General features: G+C 38.6%; 1 protein-coding gene across 4 annotated transcripts in view; it reads left to right on the forward strand.

Moving 5' to 3' along the window:
- The first annotated feature begins 4,591 nt into the window (after positions 1-4,591).
- Positions 4,592-14,473, forward strand: part of pik3r3b (phosphoinositide-3-kinase, regulatory subunit 3b (gamma)) — a 209,799-nt gene continuing 199,917 nt past the window's right edge. For 3 of the 4 annotated variants that reach the window (XM_053498158.1, XM_053498160.1, XM_053498161.1), the window contains exons 1-2: positions 4,592-4,701; positions 5,069-5,940. In XM_053498158.1, coding sequence (XP_053354133.1) covers positions 5,598-5,940 — 343 coding nt within the window. In that variant the 5' untranslated portion in view covers positions 4,592-4,701; positions 5,069-5,597. The remainder of the gene's footprint in view (positions 4,702-5,068; positions 5,941-14,473) is intronic. The other variant, XM_053498159.1, reaches the window with a different exon arrangement.

Below are 14,473 nucleotides of genomic sequence, written 5' to 3' on the forward strand. Positions count from 1 at the left end.
TCACATACTGCACAATCCTGAGCCCCATATACAGTATGTTTATTTAAAAATACAGCAAAACAAAAAAATGGATAAAATGCTCTGAGCTTTAAGGCTTGTGCTTCTCGTGGTCTAAAATATTAATGCTTTTCACATAACAGAAACTGGTTCCAGATAAAGTTGCATTTTATATATACTTTTATTGTTATTTTTTATATACTGTAACGTTCAGACAAATCTGAATCAGCTTTAAACTAGATAACAACATGGTGAAAACTATTATGTTTAGCTTAAACATAGCCTGCAAGTACAGTATAACATTATGATGGTTTAACATGGGAACAAAGCTGTATAGCCTTGCCTCCAAGTACTCTACACTCTTCACAGTGATGTGATTACAGCCATGACTAGAGAATTAGGAGGCAAGGATGGTTGTTGCATCATAATTGCCTCACAGCTCAGGATAAAAGCATCTTCTGAATAAATTAGTGATTTTGAACACATTTGTTTAAAAAAAAATAAAAGTTTGAAACAAAACTACAAGAACTTACAGCACATCAAACATAATACTTTAATGATTAAAGTCCTAAAAACCTAAAGCAGGTGTTGGCAGTAGTCAACCTTTTTTAAGATTTTCTGCAGTAATTTGTCTGCATGGGTTTCCTGAGGAATCTCTGGTGTCCTAATCTTCCTAAAATGTACGCAACATTTGCCAGACGCCATTATACTGTACAGATCGGCTTACATTTTTTTTTTACCTCGTTATACATCTAAGCGTTAGGGCCCCAGCAGTGGTAACTGAGTGGTGGTATTTGAACCTGGTACCTTCTGATCAGTAGTCTAACACCTAAACCACTAAAACCAAGGTGTCTTGTTCACTGAGAAAGTCTGTCATAGCTTTGATGATGTATTTCTGCCAACAACCGTCCCAGAATAGAATAGCTTCTAGATCTACCAGAGCCCTAATTAATTTATTATTTTTCATCATTTATAGTTTCTTCCTTAGGTCCTACCAGAACGTGTACACCTCAGGGGGGTATTGGTCAAATCTCAGTTCACTGACCATTTGAAATTACTGCATTTTCCTTCATACAGACGAATGAAGCTGACAAATTCCAGGACTACATGTGACTGTTCTTTGGAGGACAGAATGCTCAGCAACATTACCTTCTGCGCTATATGACCAAAAGTATGCGGACACCTGACTGTGACTCTTGTGTAGTTCTTCCCTGAACTGTTGCCATAAAATGCAAGGCACACAATTATATAGAATGTCTTTGTATATTGTGGGATTGCGATGTCCCATTACTGGTAATAAGGACCCCAAACTTGATGCCCCTTGATGCACAAAGAGACTGCCATATAAATATGGTTGAAGCGAAAGCACTTGCACACAGCCCTGAACTTAACCCTGCTGAACACCTTTAAGATGAACTGAAGCACCGACTGCACCCCGGTCCTTTTCACACCCCATTACCTGGACTCACCAATTCGTAATTCATAAAATGAGCACAAATCTCCACAGTGATTCCCAGTAGGGTGAAGTTTATTATGACAACGCACGGGGAATATCCGAAATAGTTTTATAATTAGGTCCACAAACTTTTGGCTGCACCGTGTTTATATCTGTAGCTAATTACTTATGTTGTTATAGGAAAATAAAAACCAACACCCCAAGCGCCCCTTGTTTGTACCAAGGAAATTTGACGACATCAATTTTGTCTATATTGAAGAATGTTGTGTGAGTGTGTGTTAACAAGATCTAATTATCGTAAATGAAATCAGGTAGCCGAAGCAGATGGAGTTTCAAGGGCAGGTAAGAAGAGAATTATATTCCCTAATTAGATTTTCTTATATTATTTTCTCCCGTTTAATACGCATAATGATAAATGGCATGATGAATGTACAAGTTCTCACAAAGCTGTTTCATGATTTATAGACAGAGTTATCTCAAAGTCCCCTATGCTGCAGCTGAAATAAACTGCTACTGAAGAGAAGGACATGAACAAGGATATTATAGAGATTACATGATGTCTATGGGCACGGAGGCCATCTGAGATGTGTCCGCTGTCGGGGGCGCGCTCAGTCCCCAGAGGCGGTGGTCTGTTACGTCGGCAAGCCTTAACCTCTCACAACTCTACCAGGAGTTAGGGATGGACCCTGGAAACTCAGCTGATTTGATTCCTCTGAACGAATCCAAATAAACGAATCCCTTTGATTCATTTGATTCGCTGAACAATAAAGTTCTACAGACTGAAAATTAGTAACTCACATCACATTCATTCACGAATTACACAAAACGTCTTTATTTATTATATTGCATTTATTTAATGTATACAATTTTAACCAAAATGACTTACAATTGGTACAGAAATGGCCTACAATTCCAATATCAGTGTGGTAGCTAGGTTTGCTCTGGGTTTAAAAAACATGCAGGTAATTGGATTAGTTTCACGAAATTGCCCGTGAATGTGCATACACTTGGGTAAGTTCATGTATATTTCTTCAGAAGAGAGCTGAGTGTTTTTCTACAATAATATTAAGTCTTCTTCATTGAGCCTCCTGTGGACCGAGCAGAACTGTGCAATTTATTTTACTCTTGCAGAAATGTAAAGTGATGTCCAATATTATACATTGGTTGTGTCTCCAGGCACCATTCACCCACAGACTGCAGCAGTCACGATTCAGGCCATAACCAATTGAATCCTTGTAGGATTGATTTCTCAGAAGGCGTAAAAAAAATAAAGAAAGAATAGAATGAGAATATACCATACATAGAGCTAGTAGAAATACATAAACTGTGGTATTGACATAATGGTGTGGTGGGGTGGGTTGACTTTAGATCAGGGTTCTGCTGTGATTTTACAGTGCTCCCTGATCGTGGGAGGTTGTAAACGTGAACGGCCTCAGTGTTGCAGTCCTTTAGGTTTCTTTGGGTACCCCAGTTTATCCTTACAGTTAAGGGACATGCCTTGTAGACTGATTACTATTTCCAAATTTACCTGTATGATTGTGGGTGGCACCGTGGCTTAGTGGTTAGCACTGTCGCCTTGTGGCTTCAGGGTTTTGGTTTGATTCCTGCTGGTGTGTGTAAAGTTTGCATGTTCTTCCCATGTGCTTGGTTGGTTTTCTCCCACAGTCCAAAGACATGCAGATTAGGCGCTTATTGGCATTCCCAAATTACCCTGAGATGAATTGGCAAATTGTGCCCTGAGATGGATTGGCAGCACATTCAGGGTTTACCCCGCCACGTACCCTACTGTAAGTCTCCAGGGACAGGCCTCAACTACTCTTTATACAGGATAAAGTGATATAGACGATGAGTGAGTGAGTGTATGATTATATAAGAGTCAAGTCACGTATTTCTAAGCTTTAATTGTCATTTTAACCATATACAGGTTAGCACACAGTGAAACGACACAGCGTTCCTCCTGGACCGAGGTGCTACTGTACATACGGGTAGCTAACTAACTAAATCTTCTAACTTGCTAAATAGCTAAGACAAAACAAATTAACACTATAAATGAACAAAACTACACTGTAAATCCTAATGCTCAAAGTGATTAAACATATTGAGTACTGTTAACTTAAATAATTACAATTCGTTTAAATTAGTAGACCTTGGTGAGTATTTAGAACTTTTTGGTATTTATGAGTTTGTAGAAATGACACTTTTCAAGTTAGCTGAACAAATTATTATATAAGTATCTGTAAGTACTTAAGTAACAGTAACTGTCACCTTAAAGTTCCACCAACTTAAAATCATTCAGATTAGCGGTTTTGTGTCTGACATCGTCGGGGCAATAGGGCACTGGTGGCTCAGTGGTAGGTGTTTCACCTGCCATGCGAAAGGCCCTGGGTTTGATTCCCAACAACTGGATTATGAACGTGCCTGACCCAAGCCCAGATAAAACAGGAGGGTTGTGTCAGGAAGGGCATCTGGCGTAAAACCTGTGCCAAGCTTGTGGGTGGACCAGATTGTCTGCTGTAGTGACTCATTGCTGAAAGACCAACAACAATTTATTAAACAACTTTTATTAAATTAAATTAATTTATCAATTTGCAACATAATTGCTGTTAAACAGGATGAGTTAGGCTACTCAATAAGACAAGTTTATAGGCGATTGATATGAATGAGAACAAACAACTCAAAAACTCATAGTTTTGTTTACTGGAAACGTCATTACAGTACTTAAAACAATTTGATGTAACTGATTACCTTAAACATTTTGAGTTTTGCCAACTTATTCGGGTTTACAGTGTATCTAAGTACAAATGTAGCCTCAAACAAGAGTGACAACACGACAACATAATGAGGTAATGAGTTAAGGTAGTGAATTGAGACTGTGTGTGTGTGTGTGTGAGAGAGAGAGAGAGAGACACGTGATAGGTTGGCACCTCATTTAGGGTCTCCCCAGTTTTGTGCCCTGGGATACACGCACGCGCCCGCGCCCGCGCGCGCGCAAGGCGGTTGGAGAATGAACGTTTGGTTCGTTCGAGCCCGTGAGTCGATTCGTGAGTCAAAGAAAGAACCGATTCGTTCGCGACTCGCAAGTCAAGCAGCAGCGGGTCCGGCTGGGCGTCTCTCTCTCTCTCTCTCTCTCTCTCCAAGCAGCGCTCACTTATGGAGGCGAATGAAACGTGCGCTGTCATTACTGTGCGCTCTCTGCTCGGAATATCCGCGATTAGACTCGGACGGCTTTGTGCCGAACCCGAAAGACGGTAAGTTTTTGCCCCCAATCGCTCGGAGAGTCGAGTTTGTGCAGGTTTAAGTTGGCACTGCTGGTCTAAGTGCGTACTGGACATGTAGGAGAGCTTTAACACGCACAGCTGTGTAGGATGCAGGGATTTGAATCATAATGCACAGGCAGAGTTCAAGCTGTTATTCCATATAATGTATCCTGTGTATGATGCAGGGATTTAAATCATAATTGCAAAGTCATAAGCTGTTATTCCATATATATACAATATGTATCAAATGTGCAACCTAAGTACTAGTTCAGATATAAAATTACAGTATAATGTAATTATGATGCATTACAATTATTATATATATACATATTTTTTTAATAATCATCATAACTTTCAGGTTAATTCTTTTAGACCACCAAGTTGGATTGATGGACAGGTCCCGCTCGTGTGTGTCTGTCTCCGGGACCACGTCCGACACCAGCCAGAGAGGACAATAATTTAATAAATGTCGCTTTACCGCCTGGCGGTTGTCGCCAGCTCTTCAGGACCTACGGACGTCCACGCTGCAGGTCGCTCTGTGCCCAAATCAGCGCTTCCACCCTTGTTCCCGCACACCCCCCCTCCATCTTCGGCACCATGTTTTAGTGAGACTTGGGCTGTTACCGAATCCTCACTCCGTACTGTATATGTTCCCCACAAATATATATATACTGTATGTTACACATCACCACAGAGTACAAGTGTCCTTTGGACAACATCAGGAAGAGTGCTGTAGTGGCCTCCTCTCCTTCCTCTACGAGGAAATAATCCAAATCACTTCTCAGGACGTACCAAAAACACTAATTCAGGATTTTTTAAAAAGTCTTTTTAAATAAACAATCCAATTCCAGAAGAAAAAAAAAAAATTTTCAAGTGCGCGCACAGACATGAGCTCAGACAGCTTTCAGTACCGTGCACTGTATGAGTACAAGCGAGAGAGAGGAGACGACATCTCGCTGCAGCCCGGAGACCTCCTTACTGTCAGCAAGCTAGCAATTCTGACACCAGACTACCAGGAGGGCGATGAGAAAACCCCCACGGGCTGGCTCCATGGCACAAACGAGCGCACCAAGGAGAAAGGCGACTTCCCGGGGACGTTCGTGGAATACGTGGGGCTTGTCCGTGTAGGCCTTTCTGCAGGAAAACCCTGGCCTAGACCTGTTCCCCCAACACCTGGTGGACCCCAAACACCTGTAGGACCCCAGCCTCCAGGAGCCTGTGCTTCAGGGGGTGAGTGTCACCGTGTGTACCGTGTTATGCACTTGCCGAGTTTAGAAGTATTGATTATCAGAAAATATTCAAGCACAAATGTGTAGTTCCTATTCAGTTATCTTGCTTCTGAAACATTTTGTAGATATTACTCTGTTAAGGTTCTTTACTAACATACATGCAATATCATTAGTTACATTAGGAAATTGTGTAACTTTATGTAATAACTGGACCTAAAATATAGATCATTTTCTAAATGTTTATGAACTTTCCACCTTCATAACCACAAACAGATTGACATTTGTGTTGCATAGATTCACAAGGTTTGGATTAAACACATTTCATTCAAGTAACGAGTCAATCGGGTGTATAAGTATAAACACGTAACCATAACTATATCTATGGTGATAACCATAACTATAAAATAACAAATATAAACCTGTATCTGTTTAGTTGGCGGCATGTCGCCTCGCACCTCCAGGTTCTCTTTAGGTTCCGGGGTTGATTCCCGCCTCGGGGGTCTGTGTGCATGGAGTTAGCATGTTCTCCATGTTCTCATGCTTGGTGGGTTTACTCGGGGTGTTCAGGTTTCCTCCCATACAAGTTAGGTTAATTGGCGTTCCCAAATTGCCCATAGTGTGTGAACGCGCATGTGAACGCTAACTGGAGGCCCAATGATAAACGTAAAAATGTGAATAAGTTCAATTGGCCTCGACGGTCCCTAGTTGCTCTACAGAGGTTAATGGATCTGTTTAGCTATAACAATAACTTTACTATAAGTCTATAAAAATATCTATTTCACTTGAATTGTAAGTAGATGACTATAACGATACCTACAATTATAATTATATAAATACAGCACCTATATTAAACTGCATAACCAAAATTGTAATAAACGCTAAAATCTCTACTGTTGTAGTTGTAATTACATGTCCAAACTCTAGGGGTGTGCTGCTGTCTAACACCAGGAAGTCAGCAGTGGATCCTCTGGATGTTGTGTTTTGCGGGGTAGGGCCTCCGTAGATCAGACTTGATTGTCCAGGAGGTGCTTGATTGGATTAGGATTGGGTGAGTTTGGATGCCAGGTCAACGACCTTGGGCTCCTTGTCTGCCGGGCCCTGTGCCCAGCAAACTGTGGTGCACTGGGTGTCCTGGTGCCATTCTTTTGGTCCACGAGGGCATGGGTGAGCTATGGGTGCCTTGAATCCTGTCACCAGTTCTCTGGTGTATAGTGGATGATCAATGTTGTTCACTTCACCTGTCACTTGTTATAATGTTATGATTGATTAGTGTATATCTATAAATATAACCATTCAGGGTTTTTTTGCCTATACAGCTTTAACTACGACTATACTGTACCTGCCCTATATATAAATATAATGATAACAAAATTGATAGTTGTTGCCAAAATTCTCTACCTTTTCTATGTAGCTATAGCTATAACTTTAACAGCTGTAACTATGACCAACTCTAACTATAGCAAAATTCATAATACATCCGAATCCTTTAGTCATTAAAACACTAATGAACACACAAACCCCTTGTCATAAACCATGGACCCCAGGGTCTCTGTCCTCCTGACTGTGAGAACCATGAGATTATACATAAAAGTCGGTCTGTCTCTGTTCAGGCTGTGAAAGGAGTGGCAGAGGCTGTGGGTGTTCACATAGGAACTAGATCAGAAACCTTAGTCCCAAGATGGCTGCTGTGTGTGTTGGGCATAATAATGTCTGTGTCTATATACGATGAAGAGTCTGGTCTTGTGATATTTATGCTTTTTATCATTTAACATTATAAAAAAAAGTAAATAAATAAATAAGCGCATATTTAATCATTGATCAGTGGTGCATTTTGCTGACATGCTGACATTAACAAGTCTCAGTTAATCCCTGTGGAATGGCATCAGCTCACAAAGCACTGCTGATTTTTCTAGAAAGTTTGCATTTAAATGGATGGGACTTAAACAAGTTGGAAATAACCCAAGTGGTTGCTTTAGCACTGGCACTGGTGGAAGTTTAGGTCATCACTTACAGAGCCCAAGGCTTATCAACATTATCATCATGGTTTCATTTTAGTAGTGATAGAGTATTTGATTCAGTTCATGGAGTTGATTTTTTCAATCATGATCTTGTGGTAGTACATATTTCAGCGATTTTGCATGTATTGCAATACCAGTTAATATGTTTTTAATGTGTTTCAAATATTTTTTAAAATAAAAGTTACAAACTGACATATTATGCTATTCTACATTTTAAGATGTTTTATACATGTTTAAAAAAAAATCAGTTTAGACATTAAATAAATATATCAGTAAAGTTAAGATAAAAACTATTTTAAACTACTTTTTTGCTGTTGGCGAATCTTTGTAACACGATGCATATGGCTTATCATAATAACTTCCTCATGTCATGAGTTTTGGACATATCACCCCAACTCCATGCTTGTGCACAGCTTGATTACTTTTAGAGTGTGTTCCAAGGGGCCTCCTTGTAGAAAAACAAATGCATCATTACTTAATTAAATATTAAACTTTTATGTTTAAAATATATTAAAAAAAAAACAATAAAGAAAAAAAAACCCTGTAAAATGCATTTTCATGTACTGCTACAAGTTGTAGCCTGTTTGCGTCAAGTCAAACCAGGACTTGTAATAAAATTTCTTGTAAATGATGACATAAAAGTGATTGACATTTACAGAAGACCTTAAGCACAGTATGGTGATGAGCCGCAGTAAAACATTTAAATGGTGCAAATGTTCTAAAGAAGCCCAAAAGACCATTCTGGCCCAGGTAGCACGGAGGCCACTGCAGTTTCCCTTGAACATTCAGTCAGTGCAACGCCTGATCCTTGAAAATTAATGAATAACTTGTCTCCAACTTGCAGAAAACATGCATCTGTCTCTGGGAACTGTACACACAATCATTCACCAACATCACTTGTACATTACAGGAACTCAGCTGGGAATTATTGCCACATCTCTGTACAGTCCTGACCTCGCTCCAAGCCATTTTTGCATGTTTGCACCATTAAAGGAGTTCCCAAGAGGCCAGTGTTTCGAATGTAAAGCAAGCAGTCTGATCATGGTTTCGGCGTACTGAGAAAACCTTCAACCTTGATGTTATCCAAGCACTAGTGAAACACAGAGATAAATACCTTAGTGTAGCAGGAGATTATATAGAGAAATAAAGCTAGTTTGTACTCTCATAACTGTGTTGTGTTATTCTGCACAAAAGTTCCGGTTTGACTTGTTAATATATTTTTCAATTTGTGTTTTATAATATATTCTATTAGATTTCTAATTGACCATGATTAAATCACGGATCTTGGATTAAAACCTGGTAGGATTTTCAGTTCCTTCAGGAACAATTTTTTCAGAGCAATTTATTTATTATTATTATTATTATTATTATTATTATTATTGTACTGATCGCTATCAGAGGGGGAAAAGTGTGTGTTTGTGTAAAAAAAAGAGCTTGATGTACACAAAGCCCCCTGGCCCATAAGATTATATGGCTAATCATGTGAGTTTCTTCAGGTTGAAGAGCTCACCTCACACACACTGCCTGTAGTGGGAGCAGCTGTGAACTTCAATGTCTGGCTCTGCATGGAAACAACTCCATTATCTCTGTCGCATCTCTGGAAGTGGAATGGGCATGGATTAAGTGCAGAAATCCTGTCTTGATCACACCGTATGTGTTTAAGGAATGGCAGATGGAAGAGATTAGTGAGCATCCATTATTAATGGAGAATCCAAGGCTTTGATGTTCCCACAAGCAGATCCAATGTGCCATGGAGCAAATGAGGAATTACAGTAGTTGCTACCAACTAATCCAGTTGACATTCAGTTGTTCATTTATGGAGACATTAGTGGGATATAAAGGTGACGGCAGCCAGCAAAGGATCTAAAAGCTATTTGCTGGTTGGAGGATGCAGAGGGGGGAAACAAACGCAGTTCAATGAGGAACTGTGAAGTGAAGTGGCTTGGTCATTAAATAAAATGGCGTAGTTTGCAGAGTGGTACTAAACACACATAGGATGTGTATTACACATGGTGTTAAATGATCGGGACAATGTGCACAAAGGAGTGACAGAATAATCTTGCGTAAACATCCTAACGAGATAAAGAGTAAGAACTTTAGAAAATGCCCTATTTCATTAGCACATAAACAATTTCATTGCTAATGAAATGGGCAACCAAGTCTCATCTAGTCCTCATAAGGTCTAATTTTTCCACAGATTAGTGGATCATAAACAGCGGGTATTAAGATAATGAATATGGTTTTTCAGTACCTGAATTGTAAAGAGCAGGCCTAAATATTGTGCTGATAATAATGCAAGTAATTCTACAGTATTCTAGGGTTTGCATGGGTTCTCAACGAAAACGGATAAAGGTCTGGTAAAATGAAATTTTAGCTAACAATCTAACATGACACCACATTGAATAGTAAGGTAAAAGTGGTTTGCATTAGTGGAAAGCCAAACAAAATTTGTTTTGTTTTTTTGCATTTTGTGCAAGATTTAATGAAGGCATAGCACCGTGGGGCTCAAGAATGTTAGCAAGAAGGAAAGGAAGCCACTTTTTTTAAGCAGCCAGTGCCAAGAGTATCATAAATTAAAGTTAATTGAGATGTAATGACTATTTATTTCATATTTTACATAAATTTATATATATTTTAAATGTTTTAAAATGTTTATATGCAAAAATATGATGTGTTGGAAATTGGATTATCTGCATTTCTATTATTTTCTATGGTTAAATGCATCTCGCAATACTCATTTTCTCTTCACAAACTTGCCTCCGGAATGGATTCAATTTGTATGATTAATATATATATATATATATATATATATATATATATTTTTTATTTATTTATTTATTTTTTTTTTTATTTTTTTGGGGGCGCAATTAAATAACTGCTCAGGTCAATACTGTGATGTGATTCCAGTTTTTGTGGGGGCGGCATGGTGGTGTAGTGGTTAGCACTGTCACCTTGCACCGCCTGGATCCGGGTTTGATTCTCGGCCAGATTCAATTCTCGTCTCTGAGTTTGCATGTTCTCTCTGTTCTTGTTTGTTTTCCTCTGGGTACTCAGGTTTTCTCCCACAGTGCAAAGACATGCAGGTTACGTTCCCAAATTGCCTGTAGTGTGTGAGTATAGCTGTGTACCCTGCGCTGGATTGGCATCCTTTTGAGGATGTACCCACCTCATGGCCTAAGTCTCCTGGGATATACTAGAGGCCCCCTATGTAACTGAATACAAGATAAAGTGGTATAGATGATGAGTGAGTGAGTGGTTTAAATGGAGTGATGCTGAGGGATGTCACTGCTTTGTATTAGTCCTATTGACTTTGATAATCGGTTTTGGATTTGTCTAAATTTAAGCTTCTTTGTCAATTTGCCTTGAAACAGTTTGCTTATACAGTGACTTTTTTTTAACCAACATGTTCACTAATCAGCCCAGAGGAAATAAATACAATTAAACCTTTTTCACTGTCTAACATAATGTAGATAGTCTTACATCTATTAAGCTGACTTCTGCTAAATAATTTACATAAATAAATAAGAACATCAGAACATCATTATGGTTTAGGTTTATACGACTTGAGTTGTTAAACTATGGACATATGCTCTAAAAGACCTGCATTTAAACCATGGTCAACCATTTGATGACCTCTGCTAGTGCATAATTGCATGTAACATATACAGTATTACATTGACTTGTGTCACCTCTCATTAGTTACTTGATATGCACAATTGACTTTTTAGTGTTTAAAGCAGTATTAGACTGGTCTGTTTGATTGGGATCTGGTGCTTTTAAAGTTGTTCTGTTATAATCTCTGTAAGATCTTTGCTGATTGAATGTAAGTACATCTTGTCTGTGTCAATGTCTTTGCAGCAGTCGGACGTGCAGGTCATGCTGCATTGACTCATTTGTGGCTATTTTTAGCGAGGGACAGGACACAGCAGCGCACTGCTGCAGACAGCTTGCTGTGTCCTCTACCTGATGCTAGGAGAAACATTAGCATAATAATATGTCTAAGTATTGATGATCCTGATTGCAACGTTAACTTTGAGAATGTTTTTTTTTTAATGACTATGACTTTTTTATTTGCTTTATTTAGCATTAGTTAAGGTAACTGCGGTTGCACTTTCTATTTAAAAAGAATCACTGCTAAGTTCTGTGTTTGTGGCTTTGGACCTGGACAGCTGCGATTCATTCATTTTCTTCTTCTCCCCCGTGGCAGGGAGGTGCAGACTGATCTGAGAGTCTGGCAGAACATTCGTTGGCCTCTACGCTGCTTTATTCCGGTCACATTCACCATGACTGCAAAATGTGGAGGAGCAATTTCACCTAGTTAACCTCCTGAAAACCTTATTAAGTCCTTAATATATTACAGCATCAGTAAGGATTTCCTAACAAAATGGATTTTCAAATTTGGGTGGATGTAGTCTGGTTGGCTGTGGCCGGGCTCGAAAATAAGAACGAAGGCGCCAACTTGAGATTCTGCTGTCACACACCCAGTATTAGCTATTTATGCTATAAATTGTAAATCATACTATAAACACTATACATGACATGCTTTGTAGTTCTTTCTTTATCCATCCCAAGCCCTCTATAAGTTTGTTTTAACTGTTGTTATGTAGTGAGACTTTGGAAAAGTCCGACTCAATGAGCTAAGCTGGCTAAAATACAACAACATTTTGTACATTAGAACGTTTTAAACAAACAGCAAAATTTCACCATGGGCTAACTGATCATAAATTACCTCAGCGGACAGATGGTACAAAACAAAAGGGGAAAAATACATACTGTATATAAGCCAAAAACTTGTAGCTTGTGCTGTCGAACTAGCATTCTTTATTTACTTACAGCTGCACAGCTCATGTAAGAAAATCATAAAAAAAATAGACCTAGCTTAACATTCAACATTAAACCTGGTATATGTTTCCTTATGACCTACTATCGGTAGCAAAATACATTTTTAGATGCTTCAGACAGGATATGCTAGCTAACATTTTAAGCTAACAGATTTAGCTATGTTTGATTATCTAGAGTCACAGCATATACTAAATGACAGATTTTTCTTTTGAAATGTGTGAAAACATGGGTTGTAATGATATATTTAGCATGCTAACAAGTTTAAGCTACTGTATGTTTGTTTTATTAGGTCTGATATTTATATTCAATATTTATATTTATATTCTGATATCTGATTCAATTAACATCAGCTATTATAGCTGAACTGCCTCCCACCCTACACACTGTATAAATGCAGATCATTTACTGCTTTTTGTTTCACCCAAATGAGGATGGGTTCCCTGTTGAGTCTGGTTCCTCTCAAGGTTTCTTCCTCTTACCATCTCAGGGAGTTTTTCCTTGCCACTGTCGCCCTCGGCTTGCTCACCAGGGACAAACTGACCATTTTGATTCATACAAATTCACATTTCATACAAACCTAAATAATTCTTTTGACTATGTAAAGCTGCTTTGCGGCAATGAAAATTGCTAAAAGCGCTATACAAATAAAATTGAATTGAATTGAATTGAATATTTAACAGGTTCTTTAAATTTATTAGGGAGTTTATAGAAATTTGTTAAAAAGGTTATAGCTAAAAATAAGCTGATTAGCTTAAATGTGATCAGTGATATTATTATTTCAGGTTGAAGCCTTCATCATCTGCCTGTCTGTCTGTAAAGCAGAACTTATTAATACCCAGAAAGGGTACCTAGAAAGTTTGTAAGGTTGAGTATCTTACGCCCTGTTTACGCTAAGTTGTAATTCTTTTATCATCAGTCAAATACACTTTCTGTTAATCGGAGAGTAAATCACAGACGAGAAATCAAAAAGTAGATCAGATAAAGATGAAGTTTTGTCTTAAAACGACTCCAGCATGTTAAAATCCACTTATACCTCTTTAATATATCAGCTGTAAAGATTTCATCTAATCCCTATAAAAATATTCAGTTTAGCTTTTCTAATTAATGTCTGTTGGTGGAGGTTCATAACATCGCTTTTACTCAACATTTTGCCTTCAATTCTGGTGCAGGTTAAACTTAAGGCAGATATATAAGTACTTTCGTACAAACGTTTCATTAAATTCTGTCCAGCAGTCGATTTAAGAAACGCTCACAGTTTGGCGCAACTGTTTCTAACCTGGCACATACTGTAACTGTTTATAACTTATTTTTTATTTAACATTTTGATTTCATTTATGGCGCAGGTTTAACTTCAGGCAAATACTTAAGAACTGCAAAAGTTCAATTTAATTCTGTCAAACCAGTTTTGCGTGATGTTGTGTCAAAATCTGTCCGGACAGACATGCAGGCAAAATAAAAAAAAATAATAATTTGGTTTTGGGTTCTCCAATGTCTGAAACATAAAGATATCATCGAAAGACCAAGTTTCTGGGCCTCCGAGTGGCGCAGTTGTAAAGTGCTCATCCTATCATCCGGATATCGCTAGTTCCCGGGTGATGCTGTAGCCTATCACAGTCTAGGGCCTAGAGATGGTGTCTGTAAGTACATGCAAGTGATAGGAGCGGATAGCGCTGT

The sequence above is a fragment of the Clarias gariepinus genome, chromosome 6 (genome assembly GCF_024256425.1).
Source record: "Clarias gariepinus isolate MV-2021 ecotype Netherlands chromosome 6, CGAR_prim_01v2, whole genome shotgun sequence".
NCBI lineage: Eukaryota > Metazoa > Chordata > Actinopteri > Siluriformes > Clariidae > Clarias > Clarias gariepinus.